The sequence below is a fragment of the Leucopleurus acutus genome (genome assembly GCF_964270905.1).
Source record: "Leucopleurus acutus genome assembly, chromosome: X".
Taxonomy (NCBI): Eukaryota; Metazoa; Chordata; class Mammalia; order Artiodactyla; family Delphinidae; genus Leucopleurus; species Leucopleurus acutus.
This window is the reverse complement of record NC_139148.1, coordinates 79,351,762-79,368,806: the sequence shown is the minus strand read 5'-3', so window position 1 is coordinate 79,368,806 and position 17,045 is coordinate 79,351,762. Positions and strand designations below refer to the sequence as shown.

Here is a 17,045-nt window from a genome sequence, read left to right as displayed (position 1 = left end):
GAAGGTCATAAAAAGAACTGCCTCATGGCTCATAAATAACAGAAATATAAATGTCAAATGAACTTTATTATGTGGTATAGGTAGCCTAATAAAAATTTAGACACAAAGGAAGGCTTATTGTGAAGAGAAGGCCACATATTCTCTGCCACTGAAGGTGGTTTTTCAAGCTTACTGACATTCTAGACCTTATGGCATTGGCTTTCAATTGGCAGCTTGTGCCAAGCTTCTAGTGCTTGTCATTTTCAAACAGAAAAAACAAGATAAGAGATTGCTTTACTTAGAGTGGCCTGCTTTTGACTGATAAAACTCTATCTAATCCATATTAGATTTAAGATACTAAAGATACACTCATCTTAAAGGCTGTCACCCAAATGGAATCCTGTAAATGTCTTCAAGTTTCCAACTTCAGAGGTATACTTTTCATCTTGATCCATGACTTTTGTGACTCTTTTTTTATTTTTTAGATTATCTCTAGTATAAATCCTTCATTGACTTCACAAAGCCTAGATACTCCAAATGAGATGTCACTTTTTGATTGCTTTGTATGGTGATTGCATTTCCTGTATAGGAAAGTTAGATATGATAGGATGGTGCAGTAGGATTTGTTTCACCCATTTTCTTATTAAGATATATATTTTAACTTTCGTAAGTATGAAAAGAAAAAAATTGAGTTTTTGAAAGCATGTCAATTTAAGTGATAAAATTAATACAAATTACAGAGCATCTGCCACTAGATCACTATTTATATCTGCCTAAGCTCATTTAGTATACAACTACTATCAAGTGTGCCTTATTCGTTCCCAAGCAATGGCAGACAGCTGAACTCTTGGGTGGAACCATTCTTTCTAATCTATTTATATACACTATTATTTATATAACACACCAGGGACTAAAATAAGCTGGTAGTCACAGACAGTATTCATGACTGCAATGATTTCCCTGTGAGAATCAATAAAAGTGACTTATTTGATATTATTGTTAGCTTAAAAAAATATTACTCTATGTGAAGGATTTTTTTTTTATTTCAATAGATGGATAAAGCTGAATGTTGTTGTCTATTGTCAAGGCAATGAAAATTAGCAGACATTTGTTTTATACCTTCAGAATCCAGGAGCACTGAGCTCAGTCCCTTCCTCCAGGTGGGACAGAACAAATACAATTGATAGTTGATAATGTCACTCCTTAGAAATACTGATTGGTTTATCTTTCGAAATCCGTGACTTCAGGTTTGTTGAGCTGATTTAAATTATTTATTTATTTTACTTTTCCCTCCCTGGACTGACACTACTATACAGGCTAAGAATGAACACAGTTTAGGAAACTATCTTTCAAATACATAGCCAGCTGAGACAGAATTGGCCTGGGTGGATAATTAACCTTTAAAAGCAGCATAACTTTTCTTTCTCAGTTTGAATGCATTTCCTGTTTGTTTCACATAACAATATTAACAAAATGATGCCATTCACTTTTTTTTTTTTTTTTTTTTTTTGCGGTACACTGGCTTCTCCCTGTTGTGGCCTCTCCCGTTGCGGAGCACAGGCTCGGGACGCGCAGACTCAGTGGCCATGACTCACAGGCCCAGCCGCTCCGTGGCATGTGAGATCTTCTCGGACTGGGGAACGAACCCGTGTCCCCTGCATCTGCAGGCGGACTCTCAACCACTGCGCCACCAGGGAAGCCCAGCCATTCACTTTTCTTTCTGTTGTGGTATGGGAATTGATGTGTAGCTTTGCTCAAAAATGCATTTAAAAAAATATCGGAGGATTTAAGAAGTCAAATTTGGCAACAAACAAAAGTACCTAATTAACATTTATATAGGTAACATTTGCTGAATTATAGATTTAGATGATTTTCTGTGACATCTTTTGGAAAAGTAACGGCTACTGGCCCCTTAAATATATATACCATTATTATTATTCTTTCTAACAAACTGAATGGTATTTTCTCATTGAATTTTTCGGATGAATAATTAACACAATACTAGTATATCAAATTTGCCTGAAAAAATGTTTCCTGTACCGCAAAAAAAAATTAAAAAATAAATAAAGCTCTTATATTGTTACTAACACTTGCAGTTTTTTTATTGAAATACAGTTGATTTATAGTATTATGTTAGTTTCAGGTATATACTTGCACTCTTAACTACTAATAAAATGTGGTCCTGTAAAGAACTCTGCATTTGAATTTTTTTTTTTTTTCGATACGCGGGCCTCTCACTGTTGTGGCCGCTCCCATTGCGGAGCACAGGCTCTGGACGCTCAGGCTCAGTGGCCATGGCCCACGGGCCCAGGAGCTCTGCGGCATGTGGGATCTTCCCAGACCGGGGCATGAACACGTGACCCCTGCATCGACAGGGAGACTCTCAACCATTGCGCCACCAGGGAAGCTCCTTAAATGTTTTATAATAGATTCTAGCCCATACCAATTCTGCCCCTATTACTATCAATAATATACCATCTTAGTCTCATTCGGCTTGAAAATTTATTTCAGGGTTAGATCCACACTGTGGATGCTTACTTTGAGTTTATTCTTTAATTGTTGCTGTACAATCCTCTAAGAAAAGGGTTTAATAACACATCATACGCAAAGGAATAAATTCTCTCTAGTTTATAAAAATGATGCTTATTTCATCTATATATTTCTATCAGTTAACAAGGCAGAGATAGGCCTACAATTACAATAATAACTTATGAAGTAAAAAAGAACAAAGATACCTTTGCTTAATGCATATTTGTAACTTATGACCATATTCTTATTAGAAATTGGCTCTGAGTTCATTATAGCAGAAGATATAGTCACAGTCATGTATTTCTACCAGAAGTCACTATATCATGTTATACATAAGTAAATGAAAGGTAGATTAGTATTGCATATTATGGAAGAATTTTTCATCCTCAGAATGAATGCTGATAAATTGTTTTAAGTATAAAATTAAATAAAGAGACAGATGTTTAGGACTTTCTGAATTTGGTGTCTAAATAGTCTCTAAAATGTTTATATTGAAAACACTTTTAATATCCAGTGTCTACTTTTGTAGAGAGAAAAATTTTGTTATGCCGTCATTGGTTCTGTATGCTTAGTCTTAGATTACATTCTGATCTTTAACCAATGCATTTCCCTTAGTTTTTTGAGTTTAGAAAATAGAGATTAAAATACAATGTTGGGATAAATAAATAAATAAAATACAATGATGGGGAAGCCATTTTGTTCTCAAAACTGGAGGTTTATTTAAATTATATATCCATACAATCCATAATGCTCAAAATACCTTACAAAATTTCTATTTTATATTTATTTTATATGTTATGTGGTCCCTTTTTTCTTCTTGTTTTATACCTATGACTCTTCTCTATCACATATATGCTCTTTTGGACCTACACAGATTTATGTACATAAAACATACCTGAGGCAACTTATAATTCTTCAAATACAAGAATCTTCTGAGATATGTATAATCTTACCAAATTTTGTATTTCCCAAAATTATGAGGAAGTAGTGATGTTCAAGATACATGTTCAAGATAATAAATTTAATGAACTCTATTTAGTATCAACTTCATGATCCTTTTCAAGAGTTCAACATCTTTGGATTGTGCAAAATATATCCTTTAATACCTTCAGTCTGGAGACCAAATCTAAATGTTTTTCTAAATAGTAACATGGCTTAAGGCATGTGGTTTCAATACATTATTGAAAACCTCAGACCAATTCTTCTACCTTGGAGTCAGGATCTCTTATTTCCTCAAAAAAGAATTAATTGTTTATGATTCTTATCTCTATTAAAGATTAAAAATAAAATCTAGAAAATACTTTATATGAATTATAAAAATATTTTATCTGTACAGAAATAAATGAATAAAATAAACTGGCTGATTATATACATATAAATACATATGTATGTATAGGTAAATGGAAAACTCTATGTCTAAACAAAATGACTATTCAAATTTCATAGTAAATTTCAAAGTAGATGTGATCACATATTTCAAAAATGATAAACTGCTGCATATATGCCTTCCACCTAATTCTGTGTTTTTACTTTTTGAAAATGTGTTACTAACATAATTAAATGGCCAATGTTATTATGGCTGCAGTTGTTTGATTTTCAAACACAGTAAGCCCATTTATACTGCAGGACTAGAGAGGTATCACTTACTGGATTCAGGATCAGAGTTGCCATCCCCTTCAGTGCGGTTGTTGGGTGCAGCATGATCAAAGTACTCCTCCTGAGGATAGCCAAGGGGCAGGGCATGGGATGTGCTGGGAAGGCTGCCTGTATCATGGTCTCCTAGTCCACCATCACTGCTGCTTTCCTGAGAGCCTTCTGGTAGGTGAAATGTGACACGCCGCTGGGACTGAAAAAGACAGAAAATTACAGGGTTTCAGCTATGATCTGAATAATTGCTTAATACATCCAATTTAGAAAATGTATTATTTCAGCTATCTAGTGAAGTCACATTAATATTATCTTGAGTTGTGAACGATTTCAGGCTTTTGTGAACAGTCAGCTCTGTGTTCAAACCTGCTTTACCTGGCAGCAGAATTGCTTTTATTATATTTTTTTTAACAGGGCATATCCAGTTGCAGAATAAAAGTTAACTTGTTCTAAAGCAAGAGGTTGTCACCCATATTGACATTTGAGCACATTGGATATTCTGATCATCATTTGAACATGGATTTATTTAACTATAATTTGACAAGATTTCATTTTTTGAATAATAAACTTGAATAAATATAATGAAATTTTACTGTTATATCTGTAAGATTCTGGTGGGCAGAAACAGTAAATAATAATACAAATTTATTCAATCATGTAGGCTTATAAATTAAAATTACAAATCATCTTTTCAAAGAATCTTAAGGGCAAGATTTTGAATTGGAATTCATTTAAATCAATTCTACACCCTAAACAATAAAAATAATTACTTGGTATGGATAACAGTTGATAATTATAAAAGTAAACTACAGGGATCATCTCTTATAGTAATTATAGCAGAATATAAAAAACTTATACATGCCAATATATAAAGATGAAGGATTTGGTTCATGACATCCAATAGTGTGGTAACTCCACCAGATGTAGCAGTAATTTTGTTTGCGGTATTGCTACATGTAGTAGCTAGTCTCTGAAGATAGCCCTGACAATGGACCTCACATCTTGGTATTCAGACCCTTATGTAGTCTTCTACCACAATGAATATGGAGAGGCCCTGTGTAACCAAATCTCACAGTTTTTGCCTTGCTCCCTTAGAATACTCATTCAGGAAAATCAGCTGAGTTGAAAGTAGTCTGACTACTTGGAGACTGCCATACAGTGAGGAAGCTCAAGCTTCCCATGTGGAAAAACTCCATAAAAAGAAAGTATAATACAATACCCAGAGAGGCCCAGCTGCTCCAACCACTCGAGATTAGTGCTAAATATGTATGTAAAGAATCCATTCTGGACATTATAGCTTATGGTCTCCTTTGAGCCATCCATCCCAGCCATCTCCAGATATTTGAGCCGTTCCATTTGAGATACCAATCACTGTAGAGCAGAGATAGCAATCTCTGCCATGCACTACCTAAATTCCTGACTTAAAAAATGTTAAGTACAATTGATTTTTGTTTTATGCTCCAAAGATTAAGGATAGTTTGCTTTGTAACAATAGATCAACCAAAACATTTAACTACTAGTAGCATGAAAGATGCAATTTAGAGATAATTATTTAAGGAATTTATACATATCAAAGGGTACATGTAATTAGGCACTAGAAATTTCCATGACAGAGTGCATATACTTTCACAGGTTCAGGCTTGACAGTCAGCCATTTCTTCAGATGTTGGTATTGCTGTAGACTGTATGTTTGTGTCCTCTCAGAATTCATATGTTGAAACCTAATCCTCAACATAATAGCATTTGGAGGTGGGGTCTTTGGGAAGTGATTAGGTTATGAGGATGGAGCCCTCATTAATGGGATTAGTGTCCTTATAAAAGCAGCCCAAGAGACTTCCCTCTCACCTTCTGCCATGTGAGGACACAGTGAGCTAATTTTGTCTGTCCAGCAAAGCTGCATTTGACTGTTCTCTCTCTAAGAAGCCATAAACTCATTTAGTTATAGGTTAAACCCCATTTAATTCCAAAAATTACTTATAGTTTTGAATATATTTTCAGCCACTTCAAGTAAGATATAAGCATTTATGCTCACAAAACTTTTAAAAATTCAAGAACTGGAAAAACAGTATTTAAAAATGCCTGAAACATTGTATTGTAGACATTTATCAACAGTCAGTTATTATATGTAACTTAAAGTCAAAATAATACTTAACACATAAATTTAAAAGTCATTGTATATAAAATAAGCCAGTTAAGCATGAGACTAATTTACAGTTGTTCCACTACAATGCATAACTGTTAAGAGGTAGTTTAATTTTCTATTAAGACATAAGTCAGATATTTCAAGTATTTTTATCATTTAGCTTTTTTTAAAGTATTAGACCTAGATAATAGAATCTATATATAGGAAAATAATTACTGCTGAGAAAAATAAATGAATCTAGAATTTAACATGTGCTAGTTAAGCATGGAGTCATATACCCTAACAGAATTAAAATTGCCAGTGAATAAAAGGTAAAGGTCTATCAAATGATAGAAGTAGGGCCTATATATATATATATTACTTCCAGATGTAAGAGAAATGGAGTTTTGTGTTCAATTGCTTATCTACACAGAAAAGAAGAAGGCAATTTAAGTCAAAAAGATATCCCATCCTATGACACCTGTAACTAGTAACAACTAAAATCCCTTGCAAAGGAATGCCCTAGAGTGAATCTGTAATTAGCCAGGTCACGTATTGATCCCCAACTCTTCTGATACTCATAAATTGAATCCCCTTAAGGGTACATAAGAGGGAATAAATGGGTTGGTAAGGACTCCCTTTAGTGAACACAACTGTTTTTTGTCCTTTCCTGAATGCCCGTAAAACACCACAAGCACCAGCATCCTGTTCCTGAAATGCAGTTCTTATATGTGACATTATTACGTATACACCTTTGAGATTTCAGTCATATTAATAAACTCACTTGTCTATATTAACTTTAACAAATATCGGAATGCTTCAAGTGGAAACCAAGGTATGTTGTTTGGTCATTAATGTCTCTATATCATTTTAAAATAGTCTGAAGTTCAACTGCATACTGAGGATTTGACTTCTTTCTCAATTCACAGTTTCAAAGTTTACAGTCTAAAGCATTTTTTTTACCTATTTCTATAATCTATAGAAGGCATTCAAATATCATTGATTAAATGTAATATTCTATTTCTTTATTCAGTGAATTCACAAGAGGCTGTTTATTGGCACATGGGTGATTAACTAGGTTGTCCATCATTTTACAAAATCTCCATGAAATAGTTCCTTAGGTGAAATTGTTAGAATTTAATTTTTAAGGAATTGTTTCAAAAGGCTTCTGAAAATTTAATTTTTAATGGGAAAAGAACAGCTAACTATTTTTTCCTAGGGTTACTTTAATGATTCCTACTTAAACTTGCATTTTGCAATTTGTGACACTTCTAGATAGAACTGAACATAAAATAATTATATGAACTTAACAATTTATGAATCCTTTGTAGTAAATTTTGGCAATCTGGTTTAACTCATTTACCCTTTACTTTTTAATGGATGAATCCCTAATCTCTGATGGCACTTTTCTGCTCAGATTCATAATATGGACGTATTCAAGATACAGAGGTATTTTTCTTATCCAGTATATTTAGAAATATTAACTATTTCATGAAAATCATTCCTTAGGTCTCTCAAAGAGAAGACTAAATAATTCCCTTTTTTCAAGTGTTGACGATGATTACTGTGCAATATAAAAGAGCTATTACGTTAATGACCATGTCATAATTTGTCTGTCTGCTACTCTTCTAGGAAGCTGTGGCATTCAAATTAAAGCAATCTATTGATTGCAATGGTGCCTTTACGGGATGGAAACAAATCCTGGATTATTCATGAATAAATGTCTGTACTGAAAGTCTAGTTATTTTTCTGCCAGTAAGAGAAAAGTCGACAGAGAGCCTCTCCCTATAATCTACATGCCTTCTTTTTACCTCAAATCAATCAAAATTCCAAAATGTATGAATGCTCAGAAATAATATTGGTGTTACCTAGATGAATCATTTACAGGCAAACTATCAAATTCCCAACATTCTTGTGTCCATTATACCTCATGAAGGCATAATTCCATACTAAATATCAGGTGAATATTGTTACATTTCCATAACATGATGTAAGTGGCATTTTAGAAAGGTTAATCTGGCAGCAAAGAGGCTGCATACAGATAGGCCAGCCTATGAATCTCATTATTGAATGCTTGAGTATCATGTTTTAGAGGGCTCATTAGAATTACCTGTCAAAGTTTTCAAACTAATCATACATCCTTGCATTCCCCCTGACTCCAATTCTAATATACCTTGACCCAGTCTACCTTAGATTCACTGCCAACACCAGGAACTCTGATTAGAAAGGGTAATCATAGATAGGGTTATTATTTTTTAAAGATTACCATATGCAAGAGTGTTTTTGATTCATATATAAAACATTTTTGATATCAAACTAACACATTTTAAGCTTCTGAGCTCCCCTATTCTATAATAATCAACAGCTTCATTCTGAATGTCAGAGGTAATCTGCATTTTCCCATGGGTCCTGTCTCTTTGCAAAATAATTTATAATTACTCAATATATTATAAAGTTAAATGTGAAAATAGTTAGAAATTCAACTTGAAATTTTCACCAGCATTACATGGTCAACACATATATCTCACTTGCAGCTCATAATTCCCAGTGTAAAAACTCCCAGATGACATATTTTATAGTAGTCCTTTATTATTTGACCCTATACTTATAGTTATAAAGCCTCCTGCGTTTCCAACTCAAGTCATCTTGCAGGATATATCAGTTCACCTGATTGTTTTTTCAGGGTTCCATTTCATAAAATTTGAAAGGTCTGTATAATTTCTCATTTTCCCTTTCACATTATGTTCCTGAAATGTTTACCCTTCAAGGCTTTTATTTTTTTAATACCATAACTTATTACTAGCATATGCAGGAAGTTCTTCATGGTCTTCTCCAGAATCAGATCTTCTCTTAGCTCTATTTTGCCATGATTTTTTTTCATGGCACTTGGTCATTTTTAAAATTTTATTTTATTTATTTAATTTTTGGCAATTGTCAGACATATTCATTTGATAGAAGACTACATGGCATTTCTTGAGGGCATCTTTCCTTGAGTCATGAATCATTTCAGCTTAATCAAAATGGAAAGAATCTATTTGTAGATAGGTACTATGATGAATTGTTAAATTGGCAATTGAGTTTTGTGAATTTGAATCTACAATGCTTCAGAAACTACAATTGTGTGACTAACAATGAAAATAGAACAAAACTGAAAACCTAACATGCTTTGAAACTGGCATGTGTACAAAAATTAAAACCAGATATTAAAATTGAAACCAGGCCATTGCAATGGTCTCTAAGACAAAACCCAAGTATCAATTTTAAAAAATAGATGAAACATTTCTACATTGTTTTTGGTGCTAACCACATGTAGATTTAGTGACTTACATTTAAATATATAAATCATCATAGGACCTTCATTGTCCAAAAGCAGTTATCTGGTAACCTCAAACTATTCAAAAAACAGTCATTCAAGGAAGTAAGAAAGATAAAAAAAAAAAAGGCATGTGAATTGCTAAAATATTTAACAGGTAAGTTCATGCTAAGAATCATGTCTGCCTTACTCTGCTTTTTTATTTGAGTTTAACATCTTTGATTATTTGGTTCTCCAGCTCAAAATGTAATAGAACTCTTGGTAGCTGCTGGAAATAAAAACATTGACAGAAGGAGAAATTTCCACCAATTATTACTATATCTGTCTTCTGTAGCTATATAGAATAAGTGTGATTCTTGTACATGACAAGGCTTCCAGTGTTTGAAGATAGTTAAGCCTCATCTACTAATATTCCTATTCCAAGCTAAAATCTCCAACTTAATTTGGCATCTGTAGAGGAGCAGAATTTGCCACCCTGAAATATGTCTCTTTGGCATATTAATTTTTTTAAGCTGGTTCTTTTCAAAGCAGTAGACACGGGAAAAACTGAAAACCAAGTAGGAGTTACCCTTTTATAAGAAACATTTACATTTGTAAGGGAAATCTCCATTTGTAAGGGTGTGTCCCTCCCTGTACCTGAAGATTTAGAAACTCTTATTAATGGAGAATTCAATGGCTTAAATTTGTATAACAACCTTACTCTTGTTTACTGTGCTGTGCTTGGTCATCTCCCATTACTGCCTCTCCCATCCAACATCCTCTTTTGTCTTTAGCTGGAGATGGTATTTAAGGTAAGGGCTGCGGCCATTTTGGCAAGTTACTCAGTTCTTCTGAGTCTCTCCCATGTATACATGTTAGTAAACTTTTGTATGATTTTTCTACTGTAGTCTACCTCATGTCAATTTTATTCTTAGACCAGCTAGAAGAACCGAGAGGGGTAAATGAAAATTTTTCCTCCCTGATACAGTATTTTCAGATTGTTTACATTTTACTCTTTTCCTTTTTACCCATGTAATTTATTTATGTAATTAACAAAGTCAGACCTTAAATATTTACCACTTTATTGTTGGTGATAATGTGGGCTTAGGAGATGATGGCTTTATAGATCACATGTGATACAAATAACCATTTTATTTTTCATAATATTAGTCAATATTTAATATTTTCAAGTTGTTAAATTGTTTGAAAATGTGTTTCCAAGACAGAAGCCACAAATTTTGCTTTGAGCAGTGCTTTGTCTCTGGTGTGACCTTTTATATTTGCAAAATAATTCTTCCATTGCTGTAGTTACACAACATGTCTGCTTAATTGATGCATTTTAAACAAACCAAATGTCATTCAAGCAACAGATGGTTTCTGACTTGAATTATATAGGTTGGAATCACTATGCAGTATACAGTGAAAGATGAAAAACCTGGCATTGTCATTAATTGCATAAACACTTGGAACAAAATATTCTCTTGTTTAATGTTAGTAGAAATCACAACAAGAAACTATGTGATGGTGATCAAATACCAGTTTAAAAATAAAAATGACCTAGAAAATTTTCCTAATAAAACTGAAGAGTGCACATCAGCTGGCATGGTGGTAATTTATTTATTGCATTGTACCAAACATTGGTAACCTGTTTGTTTTAGACCCTTTCAAGTGTACATAAAGCATGTTTAACTTCATCTTCTTTACCTGGTGTTCATCAGAGCACATCAAAAACAACTGCTACTCAGGTAAAATGGGTAACATCCTGGAAATATATGAGATTAGAAGACCAATATTCCCTTTGAACTCTTGTCACTCTTTAAAAAATATTTGGAGTTCTATAATTCCCATTGGTAATCAAAGAGTAAATTAAAATAGCTGCATCTTCCAGCAACAACTGTCAGTGATGGAAGGTAGCAGTAAGCAATGTAGGGTTGAATATAGTTGAGGGTGGAAGGAAGAAGAATTGCAAAGTATTAGTATCTGTAGTATTACTGTACTCTTTTATTGTGCAACTCTTTATACAGATATATTTTTCTAAAAGCAGACCTCCCTCTATTTATTTTACATACAAACAAGAACACCTCTATATTCCATTTATCACACACACACACACACACACACACACACACACACACACAAATGGTATTAAAAATAACCTCAAAGTGATCTACAAGTTAAAAAGGTGAAAAAATTATTATGCTACTGTACCAAGAGAAAACTGATATGGCACTACCCTTTTCATTGCTTTAAAAAAGTTATATACACATATTTCTAAAATATATCTAAACTGAGGATGAAATAGAAACTAGTGAAATATTTTGTTTCCTAACCCCAAACCCTCAAATCAATCTTATGTGTTTACCTTAAATACATTATTTGGACCTATTGTAATATTACTTTTGTTGCTTTTCATTGTATTTGGGAATTAGGGAGAAAACGGCATTCAATTTTGGTAAAATTGCTAGCCAGCTAATGTAACCAGCTATTCCGTGGTTTAGAAAACACTAGATGCATACAAATCACCTAGTTGATGTGTTAGTAAAGCAGATTCCTAGGATCCAACCCTCAAATATTCTGATTCAGTGGGTCTAAGGTAGGACTCAGATGTTGCATTACAGAATCCTTTGACTACACTTTCAAGGGGAAAAAAAAGAAAACAAGGAGTCCTGCTTAAATTTTCTAAATATTTTTGAATAGACAATTTGACATTTTAAAATAAATTGAGTCATTAGAATAATGGGATTCTAATGTCAGACTGTAGTCTAATTAGTTATTAATTCATAATTTTTATATGAGACATTTCCTTTTGCATTGAGGAAATGTTTTTGCTCATTTTTGGTGAATGATACATATGATATACCTATGACATTATTAACATAGAGGTGACCATGGAATAAAATGATGACTGTGTGTGTGTGTATATATGTGTGAGAAACTTCATAGGTATAAAATTATCTCTCTATAACTTGATCATGCTAACATGCAGTATTGTTCTGAACAAAAACAAAGATAATTCCAATGGTATTATAAGTATTAAAATGTATTTTCAGTTTATATGTATATATGAATGATAGAATAATAATACAATTTGATTTAATAAGCATTAATTATTATTTGGTGCAGTCTTTATAATACAAAATTCTGCTTTTATTGACACAGAAGACAACTTCAATGATAAAACTGTTAAAATTAAATATATGAATTTGATGCCATGGAGGAAAAAATGTTGCTGAAATATATTTGTACTTAGAAGCTCTTTAAGCTCTCTGGTGTTGAGACAACTTCATTTATAATACTCTGAACTAAATATAAGAACTCCAGGCCGCATACTGAATTTAATTAATGTTTAAATTCAATAAATCTTCCAAAATTACTTATTCTTGAAGTGCATTCTACAATTTGGTTTAAGGTACACAAATTGAAAAGATTAGATCCTACAAAATACAGTAGGTCATATTTTACAATGTTCAATGAGGAGTGTTATCTCTAGATCTCTGAAGTTCCTATGAGATTTTGAAATAATGTCTTTTAGTGCTTTCCATGCATGCCCTGACAATTCTTCAGTAAGCGATCAACACATACAATAATTATAGTTGTACTTAGAAATTATATAGACTATTTCCTTGGATGTCTGAAAGTTTTTTCTAATATTACTGATTCCCAACATTACTGATAAATGATCTGTTTTGAAAAGAATGATTTTGAACATATTTTTAAATCTTTGAGTAAAAGGTAAGTGACCCATAAGTAAATGACATAAAGGTCAGGAGTAAGAACTGGTGACACTTTAGGAAATACCATTAGGTAATAATGTTTAAATTCAGACAGAATGCTAAAGTTAAAAATATTGGAGCATTAAGTTATTGCCATAAATAAGTAAAGAGATCTCTTTTTATTTTTTTTCCAAAAAGTAATACTGAAAAGAGTTAGGCAGACCAAATACTATTTCTTTTACTGACAGGGAAACAATGTAGCAAACCCCTAAGATTTACTTCCATTTGACATCAGCCCCTGGAAAATATTTTGCTAATCAAGACATCACCTTCACTTAGCAACCACGGGCAACCAGGCAACTTAACATCCTTCACAGCTCCCTGATGGAAATATGGCACAAAAGAATTAATGTAACTCTATTGTTGAAAGATGAATTTGCCGTATATTACTGCTGCTGGATATTTTCGGTTCAATAGTTTCATGGAGCGGCAAATCTTCAAATCTGTTCAGTGTGTTTAGGTTAAGTTAGGTTAGTTTTCATGTTCCTCTAAAATAGCATATCTATGAACCTATTCAATTTTTTTTTTTTTTTTTTTTTTTTGCGGTACGTGGGCCTCTCACTGTTGTGGCCTCTCCAGTTGCAGAGCACAGGCTCCGGACGCGCAGGATCATTGGCCATGGCTCACGGGCCCAGCCGCTCCGTGGCATGTGGGACCTTCCTGGACCGGGGCACAGACCCGTATCCCCTGCATCGGCAGGCGGACTCTCAACCACTGTGCCACCAGGAAGGCCCCCTATTCAAATTTTGTTGTAGTAATAAAACAAAATAATTACACCACTTTGAGAAAATAAGACAAGTAACTTGATGGTAAAATGTTTAAGTTTAGAAGTTGGTCACAAGAAATGGGATAAATTCAAATTAAGGAGAATTGTTCACTCACAACTGGTTTTAAAAACAAGTTGGAAAAGTCTATCTGTGGTGCATTATACAGAAGATTTTACTCTGATCTAAATGATAACCCAAAAAAATATGTTGTGATGTTTAAATTTAAAAATATGACCTCAGTCATAATAGGCAAGGGGAAGACAAAACAGAGATAATCTTGAAGTTACACAAGATACACACACACACACACACACACACATACATACAACATGCTTTTCACAAATCCAAGTGCATCAATATGTCTTATTTTCCTTCTGGAGTTATTTTATTTATTTATTTATTTATTTATTTATTTATTTTATTTATTTTTGGCCTTGCCACACAGCATGTGGGATCTTAGTCCTGAGACCAGGGATTGAATCCATGCCCCCTGCAGTGGAAGCATGGAGTCTTAACCACTGGACTGCCAAGGAAGTCCCTGGAGTTATTTTAAAAATTAATTTTAACAAATATGACATATTAAAAGTCATTTAAACAAATATTGATAAGCAAAAACTTCAAACAGATTATTTTATCTAGATACTATTTGCTATATTGTTTAAAGTAATAATAATTTAAAATAAATGTAAATTTAAGCTAATTCTCAGAAACGTACACAGAATGATACACAAGAAAGTGAACTCTATAAAATGTGCATGCTTAATTTGATATTTAATAATTCCAAATATTTAGGAGCTTTTATTTTTTAATCTCTCTTTTTAAAAATTTTGTGCTGCCATTATTTTATGAAGAAATCACATCCAAGTTTTCTCTCCCATGGATTAATATTAACATTAACAAAAATTACTAGAATACTTATAATTTCAAGATGGTTACTGATAATTCAATTTGATAGCCCTTTTGGAAAATAGTTTATTTTCATACACACTTTAAATATGGATAAATATGATCTGAATCACTGCACACACATAGTGATATGAATTATCATTTTAAACATCCTACCCAATTAAATTCCAAAAGCACTTGTTAAATGTCAACAATGTACTAGATACTGTGCTAAGTGCAAGGGACAGAAACATGAATAAAATATAGTTCCTGATTATCAAAGCATCGTAGAAGTTCACACTTCATGGTGAGTTTGCTCAGATAAACTTATTATACTTGAAAACAACTCATATCCAGATAAGCCACTGAACTTTCTGTTACTCTCAAATGAGCCAACAAAAGTTCATTTTCCCAGAGAATCATTCTTTAGTCAAACAAGTTAAATCAATTATCAAACTAGAAAGGTAGTATAATATGAAGTTTACATACCTAATAGACATTTCTTAAGGTGGAAAAAAAAAAGGACTTCTAATTGATACTCTAAAGTATTAATAAAAGTCTTTCTGATTGTTACAATCTTAGAATTCAATATCTGGAGACAGTGAGTGCTCTCTGGGAGACAAGGGATAAACCATCTTTGGATAAAACAGAAAGATTAAGATAAGTGACTTGTGCTATGGAAATCTAAGGCCGTAATCTCAGGGCTGGTAGTGGGGGGGAATGGACAAAATGTGACTTTATAAATCAATTGATAATAATCTTCAGAAATTTAGAATTTGGTACATGTATTTTAAAACAATTGAATTTATTTGATTTTTTAAATTTATATAAAATAAAAATAGGAATATGTACAGTTCTGTGATTCATTTCAGAAGAAAAAAAAATTACAAATATAAAAATGAGGCTTTGAAAATCCAACAGATGGAAGAAATGTTCACATATTGAGGTATAGGAAAGTCATTCTGGCTTATACATAATTTAACTTAAACTTTATGCTGAATAAAACTGCCTGTTTGTGGCCTATCAAACATACAGTGCACATCTGCTTTAACCGTTAAAGAAAATAATGCATTTAAAAATGATTATTTGAATAAATTCAAATCATTTTTTCTCCCCCATAGCAGCATGAAGTTTGCATCATTTAAACCAGTATTTCTCAGTACTTGGTCTAGGAATAGTGGGGGTGGTGGTGGTGAGTGACAAGGTCAAATTAAATATTCAAATTAGTTGATCCCATCACAGACCTATTGAATCAGAATCTCAGGTGTCATGGTCTAGAAATCGGCATTTTTACCTGCACCCTTCATGATTCTTATGTTCACTAAATTTTGAGTGCCACTAATTTTAAGCACTGACTATGGATAAATTATTAAAAACTATATTATTAATTGAACATTCATTTTCAGCTAATTGAAGAAAAATAGAAGGGAGAAAATTCCAAGCACTTAGATATGATTGTAAATTTTTTTTTAATTTACACCATAACAATATTTATTAACTAGATTGATCAAAATAGTTATTGAATACTTAGATATTGTTTCTACCACATTGAAAATGCATAATATAAATCAAGAAACCTAATATGGTCAATACAAACCAGAAGAATCAGATGTTCATATAGCTGTATCTAATTCTCCCAATAATCCACTCATTTAAGATTAATTCAAATCTCTCATAGTGTATCTCTCTTCTAAAGTAGTTGTGCCCACTGAAAGTTATGATTTCATGACATAGACACAAGGTGCACATTAGGGGAACTGAAGAACAAATATACACCTAATGTACTTCTGTTACATTAACAAGAAATGGAAAGCATGATACCAGTGATGTTCTATACAATTTCAAGAGTAGTTTCTTAAAATCTCTCTTCTATTCTTATAGATTATTTATTGATTATTTGTGTTGACAGATTAATGGGATAAATATTACCTCAATAGAGCTGATAGCAGGTAGAATTTATTTCTTGTAAATAAATGCAAGTGGCAACTGCTTCACCAAAAAGAAAAAAAAGTTTTATTTCAAAACACACTCACACACACACACACAAACAC

At 32.7% G+C, this 17,045-nt stretch overlaps 1 protein-coding gene across 8 annotated transcripts in view; it reads right to left on the bottom strand.

The window, feature by feature from the left end:
* PCDH11X (protocadherin 11 X-linked) overlaps positions 1 to 17,045 on the bottom strand; it is a gene marked incomplete at both ends in the record, with an annotated part of 710,965 nt that overhangs the window by 195,967 nt on the left and 497,953 nt on the right. For all 8 annotated transcript variants that reach the window (XM_082865341.1, XM_082865346.1, XM_082865342.1 and 5 more), the window contains one exon: positions 4,156 to 4,354. In XM_082865341.1, coding sequence (XP_082721467.1) covers positions 4,156 to 4,354 — 199 coding nt within the window. The remainder of the gene's footprint in view (positions 1 to 4,155; positions 4,355 to 17,045) is intronic.